We start from the raw sequence: 18219 nt of genomic DNA on the forward strand, positions 1-18219 counted from the left end.
AACCGACACGTGTATTAAGCTAAAAAGGCCTGTTAAGCTCAGTCATTTCCAAGATTAATCTTGTGTATCACTGATGGAGGAAGCTACTTGTTTTGTTGACTGAGTCAAACATTCAAACGTTATCTCCTCTCGGAAGCCTTCCCACCCCCTTTGCCTCCACAGCGCTCAGTTTTTACCTCTGGGTTACATCCTGCCAGTCTTTCTCAACAGGTAGTGAGCTCCTTCAGGGCGTGGACTTTCCTAGTCACTATGCCTAGAAAAGGGCCTGGCATAGTGCCTGGCACTTAGAACCTGCCCCATTAAGAGTTTGTTGAACAAGAGCATAAAATTCTTTATTTCCCTACTTCAGAGTGAGACCTTTTGTGAGTCAAATGCCCAGAGAAGATGACAGTCGATTTTTCACTGAGGGCCAAACAAGTAATCGATCTGCCTACAGAAAGGTCAGTCAACAGGTTTTTAATGAGCAGAACCAAGTAAGGAACTTTCAGTTTTCTTGAAGAGACTACACATATGAAGTATGAGGGAGAGAGAGAAAGGAAACCAACAAACAAACAGCACGGGGAGGGGGAGGAAGCAAGGAGAAGGTACCATTAAGTGTTTTTACTGCAGATTATTGGTTCAGGAGTTCAGAAAAGGTAGAGATCAATCGAAACTCTCAGAGAACTAACCAGAGGAGGCGTCAGGAAGGAAGCAGAACTCGAGCCTCCTCTTCGTACGTAAGGTATGGTTAGGTAGAAAGAACAATGCAGATGAACAATGCATCATAAACTATCGCAGCTGACGGCTCTTTCGAGAAACTGACAAACACTACCCCTGGGGGAAAAAAAAGGCACAAAAACCCAGCATCCATTCTACAATACAGACTCAGAGAGGAGCCCCAGGGAAGCCTGGAGAGGATCCAGCTTATTTCTTGCTTTCTTTGTAAAACAGACATGGAGAAATCCTGGCCTTTTGGGTCACTGACGCCTTTGGACTCACTCCAAGAGTGTGCGGCACAGGGTCAGTATACTTACGAGATTAGTCAGTCTTGAAGGAAGAGTTTCAGAGGAAGTAAGAAGGGAATCTAGGCTCTTTGCTTTCTCTCGGACAGTTGTAAATTTATCAGACGAAGTTTGAATAGATTCTTGACTGTTCCAGAATGAGGTAGACCCTGTTTTAACCTGAAATGTGATACTTTCAAGACAGTCCTTATACTGACTAGAAGCTGAGGAAATTGACCCTGTTGTAGAAAAGAGGGCAGTTAGTGTCTGAATCCTTTACATTATTTAAAAACAACAAAAAGAAGCCCCCACAAAACTCTATAACTGGAAGAGGGATTTTCCAAATTGTCAATAACTGAAATAATCACTGATCACTGATGATAATCTCTAAACTTGGGAGAGACTAAAGGGAGATTATTTGAACCACAAATATACTGGAAAAAAGGACACTAGAGAGAGGATATTTGATGCTGGCTGTATGCAGTTGCAGGACCCAGAGCTATGTATGTTTAAGCACAAGGTACTGTTTTAAGTTACAAACTCTAGAGAATCCAATGTATTTGCACTAAATTCAACAGTGCTTCAAGTACAAAGTAGACTCTGCATTTGCATGTCTCTATTGCTAGAGTTTAAAAATCTCCTTATAGCTGGTTAATCACCACCACCACAGCTACCTGGCCTCCCATGGGATTATCCCCTTCAGCTCTGACCCTAAAGAAACCCCTCTGTACTGTGAGAAAACACTGTGGGTCTGCTCCTGCAGCCTGGCTTCCCATAGCCAGCGAGGCAGGGGCTGTTAGTCCCTTTCCCAGAACATCCCCCTGCTAGTTATTACCTGGGCTGAGCGGAGTGCTGACACTAGTAGGTGCGTGGTTTATTTTGGGTGTTTTGCATGAGACTTCCTTAAAATAACCGTCTTGTTCACAGGAGATACTAGACAGGTCTTGAATGTCTGTCAGTGATCTAAAGAATTAAAAGCACAGAGTAATTGGGAGATGTTTACAAAAATCAAACACTATATTCCTAAGAGGTACTTTTTAAAGATGCTCTTCACAAAAATCTTTATTTGGCAAGTGGCCAAAATCAGAGAATATCTTAGAATACCCATAAGATATCTATAAGATATGTAAGATATCTTAAAGAGAATATTAGAGAATATCTTAAAAAGAGATACTAACTTTAAACATATCTCAGCAGCTAAAAATAAATTCCAAAGGTGAAAGTCTATTTATGTGGCAAACAGATTTAATCTACCTCAAGTATGAACTTCTATTCTTCTTATCACTGTTTCCTTGATTAAGATGCTGTTAATTTAGATCACTCATCACAAGAGTTTTTTGGTGAAAGAAGAAACAGGCTCACATTAAATGTATGCATAAAAATGGGAAGAACACAGACTCCTACAAACAAGGAAATACTCTTCCCCTAAAACCAAGACTTTGCACAGAATCCTTAGGCAACTTTTGGTGGCCATACATGTCTTTCTCTTTCATTTCCTTTGGTGACTCCTTTAATGTCTCCTCTTGTTCGTCTTCAATACTGTAAGAGAGAAAGTGAGAAAACTATGTAAATCCCCTGTCAGCAGAGTGCAATATCGTGGTACAAGGCACCAGTTACTGGCCCAGTGTGAGAGGCAGCTGGAAGGGCACTAAGCTCAAAGTGGAAAGTGAGGGTTCTGATCCTAGCTCTGCTACTGACCAGCCACATGTTCTCAGGGATGTCTGGGCCTCTGTTTCCTCTTCAGAGGCTGAATAAATACTCTCTAAGGGTCAGCCCATCTGAAATCAGCCAACGATGCTACTGGCTGAGCAAGCTCCTGAGGAAATCAACAGAGCATGGGAACTTTGCTGTGGATGGATGATGGGGCAAAGGGCACAGCCATGGGGCCTTACCAACTGTGAAACAGCTTCTTGGCATGGAGTATCAGGGGAGGCCAAGAGAGGCTTGTGCCAAAAAATGGCCAGAAAAGAATTCTGAAGACAAACTTAACCTGCTTCTACTTTAACCAATATTTAAGATTCATTTTCAATATTCAAACACAAACTATAAGCCAGATCCCATGCTAAATCCTTCCAAATGTTTCCACATTTTTAATCTTTGCACAATCCTGTGAGACCAATGGTATAAAGGAAAGAGCATGGATTTTGGATTGAGTTGTGACTATTAATTCTGTTCACTAAATATTTGTTTCTCCTGCTGAGCACGATGTAGGACAGTACTTTCTGGCCCTCCTAGTTTACATAAATGGCCATATGACTTGTTTTAACCAGTGAAATGCAAGTGAAAGTGATGTGATTCACTTTGGGGCAGAAACTTTAAAAGCCTAGTGCACAATTCACCATGTTCCCTTTTTTCCTGCCTCAGTAAGAAAGGAAGCACAAAGATGGAGTCTCCCTCACTGTGGATTTCTGATGGAAGGTTGAGTAGCACAGAACACTCCTGGTGATGGACGTGGAGCACGAGCACAAAATAAGTTTTTGTTGCTTTAAGCCACTAAAATCTGGGGGTTGTGTGTTACATAACATAATCTAGCCTATCCTAATGATATAGCTACTTACTAACTGTACAACCTAAGGAAAAAACCCTCTGCTCTCTGTATTGGCAAAATGAGAGGGTTGTTATATGAATTAAATTTGACAAAACAGAGTACCTGGCATATTGTCACTACTTAGGAAATACTAGCTATCATTATTATAGATAAGGAAATTGAGGTCCAGAAAAGACAAAGTAAATTGAATGCTATTGTACCAGGCACTTCATCTCTGTTACTCGTTTTTGAATTAATCTTTGTATTTTGAAATAACTGTATGTATATTCACATGCAGTTCTTTTTCTTTTTTTTTTTTAATTTATGGCTGTGTTGGGTCTTTGTTGCTGCGCGCTGGCTTTCTCTAGTCGCAGCGAGCGGGGGCTACTCTTCCTTGCGGTACATGGGCTTCTCATGGCGGTGGCTTCTCTTGTCGAGGAGCATGGGCTCTAGAGCGCAGGCTCAGTAGTTGTGGCACGCGGGCCTAGTTGCTCCGTGGCATGTGGGATCTTCCCAGACCAGGGCTCGAACCCGTGTCCCCTGCATTGGCAGGCGGATTCTTAACCACTGCACCACCAGGGAAGTCCGCATGCAGTTTTAAGAAATACACTTTACCCAGCTTCCCTCAATGGTGACATCTTGCAAATCTATTGAGCAATATCATAACCAAGATATCAACATTGATACAGTCAAGATACAGAACATTTCCACCACAAGGACCCCTCACGTTGCCCTTTTATAGCCATGTCCATTTCCCCCCACTCCCATCTCTTTCTTAACCCCTAGAAACCACTCATTTATTCTTTATTTCTACAATTTTATCATTTCAAGAATGTTATAAATGTAGGATCACATAGTAAATAACTTTGCAGGGGTTGCTTTTTCCACTCAGCATAATTCTCTGGAGACTTATCCCGGTTGCTGCACGTACCAATAGTTCATGCTTTTTAATTGCTGAGGAGCATTCCATGGTATGGATGTAACACAGTCTATTAAACCATTCACTTGTTAGATAACATCTGGGTTTCCAGGTTTTGGCTATTATGAATAAAGTTTCCATAAACATTCATGTATGTGTTGGGTTTTTAAAATATTTCTTTATTTGTTTTTTGGCTGCATAGGGTCTTAGTTGCAGCATGAAGGCTCTTCATTGCAGTGTGCGGGCTTCTCTCTAGTTGTGGCATGCGGTTTTTCTCTCTCCAGTCGTGGTGCGCAGGCTCCAGAGCGTATGGGCTCTAGTTTGCAGCACGCGGGCTCTCTCGTTGAGGTGCACAAGCTCAGTCATTGTGGCACGTGGGCTTAGTTGCCCCGCCACATGTGGGATCTTAGTTCCCTGACCAGGTATGGAACCCATGTTCCCTGCGTTGGAAGGCGGATTCTTTACCACCGGACCACCAGGGAAGTCCCATGTATGTGTTTTCATGTAAACATAATTCTTCATTTCTCTGGGTAAATGCCCAGAAGTCATATAATTACTTTTAATCTCTATGTCAACATTCCCAGTAAGAATTCTTTTCTTTTTTGAATTTAGGATCTTCCATTTATTCAATAGAATTGAAAATATATTATTTAAGAGAGGTGAAAAAATAAAACTCAATGTTGTCTACAGAAACTTTCCTTAACCAGATGGAATTTCTCTTTCTCATTTGTAAAAGTAAAAAAAAACAAAGTAGCTTTTTCTTTCAAAAGTAGTATGCACCCATGGTGGAACATTCCAACAGCAAAGAAGGTTATAAGATAAAAAGAAAAACCTCTGAACTCTCTCTCTAGAGTTAACCACTGTATAGACTTCCAGAAATGTCGACACACTACAAGGATTATAGGTATCTCCCTTCCCTCTCATTTTTACACAGATGGTATTAAATTACATACACTGTTGTGCATTTTTTTCAATTAACAATATGTCCAGTGATGATTCTTATTGCTATTTTACAAATGGGGAGCTAGAAGAGAGGGGTTGAGAAATTTGACCAAGTTAGAAAAGCAGAGTCAGGATCTGAATACAGATAACAACTCTTTTTCACGACGCCTCACAATTCTGCTGAACAAGTCCTCACAAAGCTAAGCTGCCCAAAGCTTACTGTTATAACATGGTGGCTATTATATTTGAAGAAGAGCAACATGTAAATATGGGGCATTACCATCAATTAACATTACTTCTTTGAGTCTGAAACTGTGAATAAAATAATAGCATAGGGGGCTTCCCTGGTGGCGCGGTGGTTGAGAGTCCGCCTGCCGATGCAGGGGACGCGGGTTCGTGCCCCGGTCCGGGATGATCCCACGTGCCGCGGAGCGGCTGGGCCCGTGAGCCATGGCCGCTGAGCCTGCGCGTCCGGAGCCTGTGCTCCGCAACGGGAGAGGCCGCAGTAGCGAGAGGCCCGCGTATCGCAAAAAAAGTAAAAATTAAAAAAAAATAATAGCATATACCTTTGTATAGGTTGGAATTGAGACCTGGTCAAAATTTCAGCATTCTTTCCAAGGTTTTTTCTCATTTGGAACTTTTCTTCACCTGAAAGAATAAAGTACATGCATTTTTTAGTGAATTTTTGCCAACCCAGATGATTACTTTCATTCTCGAGAATTTTCCTTGGTCTGATCCAGAATAAGAAATAATCTACATAAACAGAGCGCTTCCTAGTTGGGTTTGGAGTGAGCACTGTAGAAGAGGTTTTTGCTCTGAAAGTTTATTTCCCTTGCTCAGAGGGGAGAACTATATTCTGACTCTCAGAATACAATCAAGCCATTTACTGGCCTTTCAGTTATAACTGCACAGTTATTTCTGGAGACAAATGTTGTTTTGTCTTTTCAGGAAGGCAAACTGACCTGGTTCCTGTCTACAGACACCAGGGGGCGTTGAAACCAAGAACTGTTTGTTCACTAAAGATTCCAAATAGAAAAGACCACGAGGGCTTCCCTGGTGGTGCAGTGGTTAAGAATCCGCCTGCCAATGCAGGGGACACGGGTTCGAGCCCTGGTCCGGGAAGAACCCACATGCCACAGAGCAACTAAGCCCATACACCACAACTACTGAGCCCCCGTGCCACAACTATGGAAGCCCACGCGCCTAGAGCCCGTGCTCCGCAACAAGAGAAGCCACTGCAATGAGAAGCCCGTGCACCACAAGGAAGAGTAGCCCCTGCTCGCCACAACTAGAGAAAAGCCTGCATGCAGCAACAAAGACCCAATGCAGCCAAAAATAAATAAAATTAAATAACTAAATGAAAATTTTAAGAAAATGAAAAGAAAAGACCAATGTTCTGGGCATTCCCAGAACATTAACTGTGTCTCTTGGCCACCAAACACCACTTAAGGAGTGGGGATGGGGTCTCGAGTACTAAGGAGCTAATTCAACTGTCTTCTGTTCTCGTTGGCCTCAAGCATCTGAAGTCACTCCTCCCCAGCTCTCAGTGAGGCCTCTGGACACACGGGGCCAGCATCCATTTTCCTTTCCACCATTACATAGCTCTGGTTTATAGAGAAGAGGACAGACAGACCAGCCTGCCCTCCTGGCAAGTGCTCAAGATCCGCCTGCCATTCTTTAGGTCCAGGAGGTAGTGTGGTAGGCAATGGGAGGCCCACTATAAAAGTGCCACCTTCAGCAGAAGCCAAGCTACTCTGAAACCCCACCAGTGGAGAAGCCTAGGGGTTCTTCTTCTTTCCACCCCTTTTCAAATGCCTAGAAAGCGTAAACACCTGGAAAGCATAAATGAATTCCTAATAAGCATAATTTAGACCTGGAGGGGAACTTAGAGCTTTTAGAGTATAACTTTCTCCTTTACTTTACATGAAGGGAAAGTGGGGCCCGCAGGTGGAGTGACATGCCCAAGGTAATGCACAAAAAAAATCAGTGGCAGAACTGGGCTTGGAACCCAGCATGTATGCAACTTTTATCCCTGTTGTATTGCCTGGTATGGAGAGGATATATTGATATATCAGAGCCCTAGTGAAAAAGGGTGAGGAGAAGGGCTAAAAGGAGGAAACAGAGTAGAAATCAGAGGCTTCTACATGTACTTTAGATGTTTGTATCCAACTAGCCCTGGTTTTCTGACCTGCCTGCCCCATAACTTCTCTATCCTACTCAACTCTCTTCCAAACACTAGTGAAGAGGCCATGTACAGGTCAGGATCACACAGAAAGTGATCATGGGCAGAGGCTCCACAGAAAGAGCTGGGTGGCCAGAGACCCAGGTTTGGGAACTTTAAATACATATTGTCCTGAGAATTTAACTGTTCATCTAAAAGCTTACAGCTTCTTAAAATGCTTGTGCCTGTGACGGGGGCCTGCATCAGGTTAGAGATGGCAGCTGGAGTATGCAGCAGGAGGAAGGGAGTATGGTCGGAACCTAAACCCACCCAGCCCGGGTTCAGACTGTTGAGACACGACCCTGGACCGAGCTACATGGCTTGGTAGGTGGATAACCCTGGTTTTAAAAATGGATGGTTGCATACCTTGAAAGAGCGAAAGTGCACAATTTTTTAAATGCCTGTATCAGAACCTGTGGTTCACTTATATCTTGTCTTGTGTCACACCCCAGCTGCTGATCCAAGGTTAATTTACCATGTAACGGGAAGCAGTTGCTAAGTTATATAGAACCCAAGGCCTCCCAAGGGAAGGATGTTACATTCACTGTACTGTTGGCTATTATTAATCCTTTGCTAAGATGCCAAGCAACCAAAGGAAAATGATGGTGGAACTCTGCCTTTTGGGGAAGAGAAGGACATGGAAACCTAGTTCTGGTTGTCACTGTGTCAATAACTAGCTGTGTGGCCTAGATCAATCCCTCAGGTCAGCTCAGCAAAGATAACTGAACACCTGCTATGTGCCACAAAAGAGCTTGAAATCTAGGGAAAGAGACTACAGGGGGAAAATAGAAGAAGAAGCAACTGCTATAACGTATGCTATAAGAATGCAAGGGGAGGTATAAATAACATGATGTATGGATGTCATGAGACTAGTGAGGGGCAGGGGAAATCACTGAGCCTAAGTTTTCTCATCTGTAAAATGAAAGGCCTGGAAGGTTATTTCTAAGGACCTTTCCAGCTCTAAACATGTGTGATCTGACAGAAAGTAAAGATGAAGGACTCTCAAAGGAATCTGCCCTGAGGGCTTATTACCAGAGGCTTGAGGTCGGGCACAAGCATGTTGTATTCCTTCAAAGTCTTCTTCAATGGGACTTGAGGTCTGCAAAAGAATGAAAGAGCAAAGAAAGGAGGGTCACTGGAGGCAGACGTATCATCAGAAGGTGGAGAGAGAATTTCTTGATGTTCTTAAACCTTGAAAATCTTCATAAGGTTCCTACATCTTCTACAGAAAAAGAACAAACCTTCATCACAGACATTAAGAACTTATCTGTAGTATGTGTTCTTCCTCAACAACAAGCCCTCCCCCACCTCCCATTTTGAGGTGGAATCGGGTGACTTTTCCCTTCATCATCCCCTCCTCACCACAACCTTCCAACAAAGATGTTTTGATTCCTGGGAGCTTTATCAGAAAAGCCAAAGAAGGTAGGAAAAACGGCCCAGACTGCAAAGCTACTCTATGGGGTGAGAAGTCAGAACACTGGTTCCTTTGAGGGGAGGCAGGGAGTGGGAGGAAACACAAGGAGGTCTTTTGGGGGATCAAGAATGGTCTATTTCTTGATTTGGGTGCTGGCTACATGAGTGTGTTCGGCATGTAAAATTTCATGAGCTGTACACTAAAGATGTGTGTAGTCTTCTCCGTTATACTTTTAATATACATATACATGTTACATGTATATACATATGTATGTATATATACTTTATACATTTCTATTAAAGATTTTCTTAATGTCCCAGTCCACCGTAAAACCAAGAATGTTTAAAGGATTAATAATGGAAAATTGCTCTAATTGAGTTTTCAGAAGTGCCAACAAGTGGAAACTACGCTTTTTGATGCATCCCTGAATTCTTCTTGTCAGTCAAATGTTGTGACTGACATGTACAATCCTCTCTTTCCTCTACCGTACCTTCCATATTGGTAAAAGAACCTCAAAAAGTGGCAGGTTAGGGGACAGGTGAGGTAAAAATAACATAAGTAAATAAGAGAATCCAATAAGTTTCATTTTATAAATGAAAATACTCTGTACAAACAGGTTCTCGCAAAAGCTAGGCAGATCCTAGAGAAAGCCCTGTGTCCTGGACAGCCTAACATTCACTGCTGACACTGTGACTCTATTCCTGGCTCTCTCACCACTAAATCTGGCCAGGCCAGGGTTAATTCCCTACATCTGCGTTCGCCGGCTCTTCACACAGAGGAATAACAGCAGGCTGCCTTCTCTTCCCTTCAGGAAGGATGTGTGAATTGGATAACATGAAGGAAAGTGTTTTGAAAAAAGAAGTACAAAGTGCTGTACAAATGCAGGAGCCACAATTTTGGGAGAAATTGCTTATGACCTTCATTATCAAAAATCTTATTTTTCACATGTTTTTTCAAAACACACAAAAACACTGATAAATTGACATTATATACTTTTATGTGTAAGCTATTTTTCTTAAAAAAAATAATTTTAAAGGAATAAGGCAACAGAAAAGCTGAAGATGTACTTTATCTTGAACTGTAAATTTTTACCTCTAGGGGCTTCCCTGGTGGTGCAGTGGTTGAGAATACGCCTGCCAATGCAAGGGACACAAGTTTGAGCCCTGGTCCAGGAAGATCCCACATGCCGTGGAGCAGCTAAGCCCGTGCACCACAACTACTGAGCCTCCGCTCAAGAGCCCGCGAGACATAACTACTGAGCCTGTGTGCCACAACTACTGAAGCCCGCGCACCTAGAGCCCGTGCTCCACAACAAGAGAAGCCACCGCAATGAGAAGCCCGCGCACCACAATGAAGAGTAGCCCCTGCTCACCTCAACTAGAGAAAGCCCACACGCAGCAACGAAGACCCAATGCAGCCAAAAATAAAAAACGAACAAATAAATAAATTTATTAAAAAAATTTTTTTTACCTCTAGAGCCAAGTTTTCTTGAGCAGTTGAGGAGTAAAAATATTCATGGTCTGGAGTTAAAACTTCATCTGTTATGCCTTCAGAAGACTCTGGTGAACAAGTTGGTTGCACGGACTGATCCTATTAATAAGGTAGGAAATCACTTTTAAGTTGGTGTTTACTGTAAACAAATCCCTTTATAGCTGGATGCAGTGTTAATGATGGGGTATCAAAAATTACTCTGTGGTCGGGGTGACACTCTCTGAGACCTTCCTGCCTACTTGCACCTCTGGCCCTCCTTCCCCACTGTGAGCTGTGAACCCCCTGGAGCAAATGTGACAAATGACAGTCCTGAATCTCAACATCCTTACCTGCACAGTGGAAGTGGGGGGAGGCTGGGTGACCTTTTTGCTCTAAAATTCACAGGAAGAAAAAAGTCCCTAGACAACTCAAGCTGGGGACTGAATTTAAACACCCTGATCCTTAAGAGCCTAGATACAGTCCATGTGTTGGCATTGTCCTCCAGGCTGAGGCTGCTCAGAACTGGGACTCCCTCAGGTATTCCCGTTTAAAGGCAAGTGAAGAAGCATGATTTTGGGGCTTCCCTGGTGGCGCCGTGGTTAAGAATCCGCCTGCCCATGCAGGGGACACAGGTTCGAGCCCTGGTCCAGGAAGATCCCACATGCCGCGGAGCAACTAAGCCCGTGTGCCACAACTACTGAGCCTGCACTCTAGAGCCCGTGAGCCACAACTACTGAGCCTGCATGCCTGGAGCCCGTGCTCCGCAACAAGAGAAGCCACCGCAATAAGAAGCCTGCGCACCGCAACGAAGAGTAGCCCCCACTCTCCGCAACTAGAAAAAGCCCGCGTGCAGCAACGAAGACCCAACACAGCCAAAAATAAATAAATAAAATAAATAAATTTATAAATTAAGAAAGAAGCATGATTTTAAAAATAGCAATGCAATCTCAACAATAAAAATAAAATAAAGTAAGTTATTTCTTCAGCATCTCCACTCTACCCCTTCCTGTTTTGCTCTTTTTCTACATTCAGGCCCTGATCACCACATGGCCAGACAACTGGCTACTTTCCTCACCTTCAGTCATCCTTTTGCAGAGGTTTTATGGTTTATTTCCTTGGACATTGCTTTCGCCATACTTCCTCCTCTGTGCACTTAGCAGCTGCTTTCCTCAACCTCTCCTGTCAAACTGAAATTTCTCAGACAAGCTTGGCCTCCCATACCTGCCCCACTTCCCTGACAGAGATGCTTCTCCAGCCAAGCCAGTATGCTGAATGTGGCACATCCTTCCAGCCCTCACATGAGAGAAAGAATAAATCGTCCTGTGAGCGGTTTGTGTGCTATGATTACTACAATAGTATGTTCTTCAAAAGACCTCAAATGTTATCACACCTGGCTTTTTACATTGTTTCATTCTCAGCTGCTGTTTATATTCTTTAAATGATCCTGGGCCCACGTCAATGGTGATTACAAAAATTCTGGTTCCTTGCTCTGGCTGGACTATGGCCCAACTGCATGCCTGAAGAATGCATTAAATCCCTGAAGCAAGGCTGTAACCCCAATGCAAATGCTAGGATATGACTGTATCCCAGAGATCTTGCTGAGGCAGAGGTTTCAGGCATGAACACATTCCTTCCACTGAGTTGAAAGCTGAATTTGGGTCTTAGGTGACATTCCAGGTGAAGGTACTCCCATCGCAACCCTGGCCTTGCTTTTCCTACTTCAATCTGACCTGAGTCACAAGCTTTGGTAACTGACCGTGCTTTAAGAGTTAGTCTTGGGACTTCCCTAGTGGCGCAGTGGTTAAGAATCTGCCTGCCAATGCAGGGGACATGGGTTCGATCCCTGGTCCAGTAAGATCCCACATGCCGTGGAGCAACTAAGCCCGTGCGCCACAACTACTGAGCCTGTGCTCTAGAGCCCGCGAGCCACAACTACTGAAGCCCTCGTGCCTAGGGCCCATGCTCCGCAACAAGAGAAGTCACCGCACTGAGAAGCCCGCACACCGAAACGAAGAGTAGCCCCCACTCTCGCCACAACTAGAGAAAGCCTGCGCGCAGCAACGAAGACCCAGCACAGCCAAAAATTAATTAATTAAGAAAAAAAAGAGTCGGTCTTGTCTAGCCAACTTGACAGAAAGCTCAAGGGTCAGAGCTGAATATAAGACTTGTCTGTGTTTTCCCCAAGCTCCGATATACACAATGCTTTGAGTTGAACTAACTCAAAAAGTATCAGGCAGGGCTTCCCTGGTGGCACAGTGGTTGAGATTCCGCCTGCCGATGCAGGGGACACGGGTTCGTGCCCCGGTCCGGGAAGATCCCACATGCCGCGGAGTGGCTGGGCCCGTGAGCCATGGCCGCTGAGCCTGCGCGTCCAGAGCCTGTGCTCCGCAACGGGAGAGGCCACAACAGTGAGAGGCTCGCGTACCGCAAAAAAAAAAAAAAAAAAAGTATCAGGCAGGGAGGAAAGACTTCTTCTTTCATGTCAGAAACATGAGGGCACATGCTCCAACAAAAAAGAACTACGATAGATATTATTTCAATGTCATAATACATAACAACTCAGTTCTAGTAGGTCTTTGGGTTCAAGTTGGCTCTCCAGGCAGTATGACTTACGCTGTAAGACTTCTCAACAACCACAGGTGCATCCGAATTTTCTTGAAAGACTTCACCATGCTCTGGCTGCTCATTTTTTCTGGGGGGCAGGTGCCTGGTACCTAATAATTATAACACATTGTCATTTGATGATATTCAAATGGCATGGAAGGGGCAAAGGGTGGCATGAGAGAAGAGATGTAGGCATATTCTGCCAAGGGTGGCCATGTTTCATATGTCAAATCGAAGTGGAGACTGTGAGGCTAGTCTGGCCCCAGCACGTGGCCCTGGATCAGCCACCCTTTTGCCTACCCATTCAAGAGCGATGCTTGACAAGGAACAGCTTTTAAATACCAAAAAAATCCAAACCAATAGATTTTCTACCTAAGATAAATAATAATTTTAAATGTACCTTCCTTTGATTTGCAAACAACTGTGAAACGATATCCCATGCCCTGATTGCAAGCAAATTACCAGGTAGAAATACACACTCTTCAGTTTTCACCTACAAATCTCTAAAAGTGATGACAGTAAATGTCGTTTGTCTCTAAGTTCCTCAGGCGTAGACTCTCTGAGAGCCACTGGAATTTTTCTGTCTTAAAATGCAACGCAAAGAAGGGGGCAGTAGGGAGTGGCCTTCCACCAGTGCCCTCAGGTAAAAGGTTCGATTCTTTGTGAGGTTAGACCCAGATCCAGGGTCAGTGCATGGAGATTATTTTACTTCCTTTGGACAAAGGAATCTGCTCCGGTAATAGAAAAACTCATGAATCTCTGGACTTCTTTACCTGTCTGAAGGACAGTGGGATTAGAAGGGTATGCTGCTTTCCCCTGGAATTCAGGATTCCCAGACAGGTAGGAAAGAAGACCAAAGGAAATATTCTAGGCGGTTTACTTATTTTTGAGAGCCGACAACTTGATAGAGCTCACCTACCCTGACTCGTCCAACTGAACTTACCGGTGAAACTTCGAGGCCCTGGCTGTCTGCCATGTTGGTCACTGTTGCGGTCACTGCTGTCTGTTTTGTCACACTTGCCATTTCCTCCTGGCTCATCATTTTTCTTGGGATGCTCTACAGCTTGCTGCCAATCCACGTGCTCAGGGACCCTAATGGGGGGCTGCAGCAAGGGACCAGGCCTGTTTTCAGCCTCATTTTCTAAAGTCACACTACTCTGAGGATGCCAAGGAGGTACTGCCAGCTGCCCAGTAGCTGCTTTCTCTGCCATTTCTTTCACCTCCGCTGGATGTAAGAGAAAGCAGCGTTTAAAAGATCACTGTGAATGCTGGAAACAGAAGCTTTAGATTCTTAAAGAGTTATGTCATATTTTATAGCTCATATTGTCACAATGATTGCGTTTTTGGAATTGCATCATCCTTAGCTTGGCCTGAAGCAGAGGAGAGGAGAGAATTGATGATAGAGTAAGGGAAAGGCAGAATTTCAGTTAGTTACAGTGCTTTTTGCTGAATTAGAGTAAAAAGTAACAGGAAACTTGTAGACGGACCTTCTTGCTGTGAAGATTTTATAAGAAAATGACATCTGAAGCCCCTAGTCTGTAGAGACTAATGGAAGGAATTCCACTGAGTCTGTGTAGCCTTTCTAGACCACGCTGAGCTCATATTTGGGGAGTACGCATGTATGTGTTCATGTGTGTTTTCACTCCCATTTTCTCTACTTTTGCAATGTCACTTAGCATTAGTATCAAAAAACGTAGATGCTGTATCCTGTTAAGCTTACAAGATTAGACTGATACAAAAGGACAATGCCCACAAAATATGTGAAAGTGACACTGCAAGCTCTCTACCTTAATAATGTTATATATTAAACATCTATATTGTGTATTTTTACTGCATGTGTTCTATAGCATACATACATATATATATATGTATACACATGTAAAATAGAAGAATTTCCTATATAGTATAGAAATGAATAAAGCACTTCTCTTCTGCAGTGTGTAATCAGAAAGGTCTTGCTTTTAAAATGGAACGATCTAAAAAGAAAAGAATATGGGAGAACAATGCAATACAGGCTGTGTACTTACAGATGACAACAAGGTTAGAAAGATACTTTAAATTTCATTTTGTTCAACAGAATCCATGACTTTATACTCACTTTTCCATTTTAAGTGTATCTTTCCAGCATCTTCATTATTTCTTGACTTTGTGTTATAGGTTTCAGAAGACACAGATTCCATACTGATCCTGAATTGCATAGATTTGGAGGAAGGGAGTGAGTGGACACAACACATCAGTTTGCTCAAGTTCCTGGCACAACCCCAAGCCCATCAGCCCACCCAGAGGACTGTCCCCTATTACTCTGAGCCGTTCCTGAGATTGCACCGACGCCAACCCACCACCAGGGAGCACTAGACTTCCCAACGTTCAGCCCACAAGGCTCTACCTGGAAGAGCCTCGGCCAGGGGTGGATGACCTGAGTGGTCCCTGTGGGTGGCCTGGCACAGTGAGGAGTGCACCACTGAGCTGTGTCATTCTGGTTCGGGCACTGGACTCTCTAGGCCTTCCCTGGCTAAGAAATAAAAGGAGTGAGTTAGAAGATCTCGAGGTAGAAGACCCACAACTGAAACACAGCTGCACCAGACAGAATCCTGGTTACTTGGGCTGTAGCAGAGCCCTGCCACAATGCCACAGAACATAGGTGAAGGTTCAGTAGCTGTTCCTGCCTTTTGGTCAGAATCCTCTGGTAATATGCACACCTGCATATCAGTGATAGCACAATAGCTAACATTTGTAAAGATGGTCTTGAGGCACCAGGGGCTCTGAAGAACATTCAGAGATCTTCAGCCTAGTTTCACTGAGTTTGAGACCATGTCCTGCCACTGGCTAGCTGTCTGACTTTGGCAAACTTCAATCTCTCTGGGGCAAGGTTTCCTCATCTGCAAAACAAGGGAGTTTCTTTTTCCTCTAAATATTCCATGATAATATATATGTTATCACCTATTAAACTAACTCTTTGAAAATGTGTGATCTATGGCATATATGTGAATTCCCTTTTATCCAGAATACCCCACTCTCCCACTGGATCAGAGTGTAGAGACTGTTGAATTGGAAAGGTCATATCTAATCAGTTTCTTTGAAGAGCAATTTGGCAATAGCTATCAAGAATCTTTAAAATGTTCAAACCCTCTGAGCTAGTAACTCTGCTTCTGGGAATCTATCAAGGACATAACCCAAAATGCAAAAAAAAAAATTTACTGACAAGTCACTGTAGCCCTATTCATAACAGGAAAACAACAAAAAAAAGAATAAAACAACCTAAAATTCAACAATTTCAAAGTAAGTTTACAGGATGTTTTTAATAACAAGGGATAACCATGTTCTAATATAAAGCAAAAACTGAGGATACAAAATTGCCTACATGTATATAATTACAATTTTTTTAAGCATACAGAAAGAGTAGGTGGATCGGTAGCAAAGTGTTAAACTTTTCTTTAGTCAGTTTTTTGTTCTCCTGGGGGAAGAGGGTGGAGCTGGGCAGGCGAAGCCACAACTACAGCTTTTGCTTTGTCATCCAGTGGCTATACTATCACCCTATATGCCTCTGTCAATGATGTGACTGCTAAACTCTCTGATGCCAGTTAGGTGGTTCTTCAGTTAATTTCCTTTGTAAAGGTAAAATACTAATCTAAAATGTCTGGGCATTTTCCTTGATTCTCCCTTAATGTACATATTTAACCAAAATGAATGGAACAGCAAATTTGTCATTAGTTTTAGTCACCACTGGGGGTAGGAACAAAATTTTCTTTCCAGGAGGACTGACTTCAAGCTGTGGATTAATGTTGCCATTTAACCACAGAAAAGGAAAACTAAATTGATTAATACTCTATCTTGAAAAACACTTATTGCTCCATTAATAATTCCTCCTATGCAGGGACTTCCCTGGTGGTCCGGTGGGTAAGACTCCATGCTTCGAATGCAGGGGGCCTGGGTTCGATCCCTGATCAGGAACTAGATCCTGCATGCATGCCACAGCTAAGAGTCCACATGCCACAACCAAGACTTCTCATGCCGCAACTAAGTGTCTGCATTATGCAACTAAGAGTCCGCATGCCACAACTAAGACCCGATGCAGCCAAAATAAATAAATAATTTAAATAATAATAATAATTCCTCTTATGCAAAATAAAATTTGTTTTACCTAAGTTCTTAAAAACCCAGCATACGCATACACTCTCCTTCTGGTGATTTGTGCTGAAACCACTTCATTTTGTTGATCTGGCTAAAAATCAGAGGCTGCAAGGTAACAGTGATACTGTTCAACCCCCTCCTTCTGTCCCCCAGAGTCAGTGACACTTATTTTGAACAACACTGGTTTTCACATAGTTTGGTTTCTGTAGCACTGGCGCGTGGAATACTTGGCAATTCTTTTTATAAGAAAAACAATCTGGGGACTTCCCTGGTGGTCCAGTGGTTAAGAATCTGTGCTTCCAATGCAGGGGGTGCAAGTTCAGTACCTGGTTGGGGAACTAAGATCCCACATGCTGCACGGTGCAACCAAAAAAAAACCCCACAATCTGGGCAGTTTCAGAAAGGCAGGATGCTTTACTTTTGACAACTGATGAGTTCTGTGTGGCTAACCTGCCAGCCACTTGATGTCCCCTGCAAGTCTCCATTATACCACTATTCTCACTTATGCAACGGAGAGAACTTGCCAAGATCCGTTTCTGTGTTACTATGCCTCATCTCTCACAGTCTCTTTGTCACTAGACATATGAAGATCATTAAGTGGCCTCAGGGTCACATGGGAGTCTAAAGACATGGTGACACAAAGAACAATACAATGTTAACCCACCTGCTGGTATTTTGGTTCCTGTTTCTTTCCAAACAGTCCTTGGCTCCGTGAGTGGGCTGAAACTGTTCACCTCTGCTCTGTTTTCCAGGACCACAAAGAGATGGCAGCTTAAAAATCAGTAGACATGTTTCAGTGCTTTGATGAAGGAATTCCTCTTCCCTTCACTCTCACATTCTATATATATATATGTATTTATTTTTTTTTTGGCTGCGTTGGGTCTTCATTGCTGTGTGCGGGCTTTCTCTAGTTGCCGTGAGTGGGGGCTAATCTTCGTTGCAGTGCACGGGCTTCTCATTGTGGTGGCTTTTCTTGTTGTGGAGCACGGGCTCTAGGCGCGCGGGCTTCAG

General features: G+C 43.3%; 1 protein-coding gene across 2 annotated transcripts in view; it reads right to left on the reverse strand.

The window, feature by feature from the left end:
- The window catches only part of TEX14 (testis expressed 14, intercellular bridge forming factor), an 86018-nt gene that overhangs the window by 13440 nt on the left and 54359 nt on the right, over positions 1-18219 (reverse strand). For both annotated transcript variants that reach the window (XM_032616770.1, XM_032616771.1), the window contains 11 exons: positions 17873-17979; positions 15464-15589; positions 15176-15264; positions 14021-14302; positions 13087-13187; positions 10474-10593; positions 8622-8688; positions 5935-6016; positions 2457-2519; positions 1816-1943; positions 1014-1219 (listed from right to left, as the gene is read on the reverse strand). In XM_032616770.1, the coding sequence (XP_032472661.1) occupies positions 1014-1219; positions 1816-1943; positions 2457-2519; positions 5935-6016; positions 8622-8688; positions 10474-10593; positions 13087-13187; positions 14021-14302; positions 15176-15264; positions 15464-15589; positions 17873-17979 (1371 nt within the window). The remainder of the gene's footprint in view (positions 1-1013; positions 1220-1815; positions 1944-2456; positions 2520-5934; positions 6017-8621; positions 8689-10473; positions 10594-13086; positions 13188-14020; positions 14303-15175; positions 15265-15463; positions 15590-17872; positions 17980-18219) is intronic.

Source organism: Phocoena sinus, chromosome 20 (assembly GCF_008692025.1).
Source record: "Phocoena sinus isolate mPhoSin1 chromosome 20, mPhoSin1.pri, whole genome shotgun sequence".
NCBI classification, from domain to species: Eukaryota; Metazoa; Chordata; class Mammalia; order Artiodactyla; family Phocoenidae; genus Phocoena; species Phocoena sinus.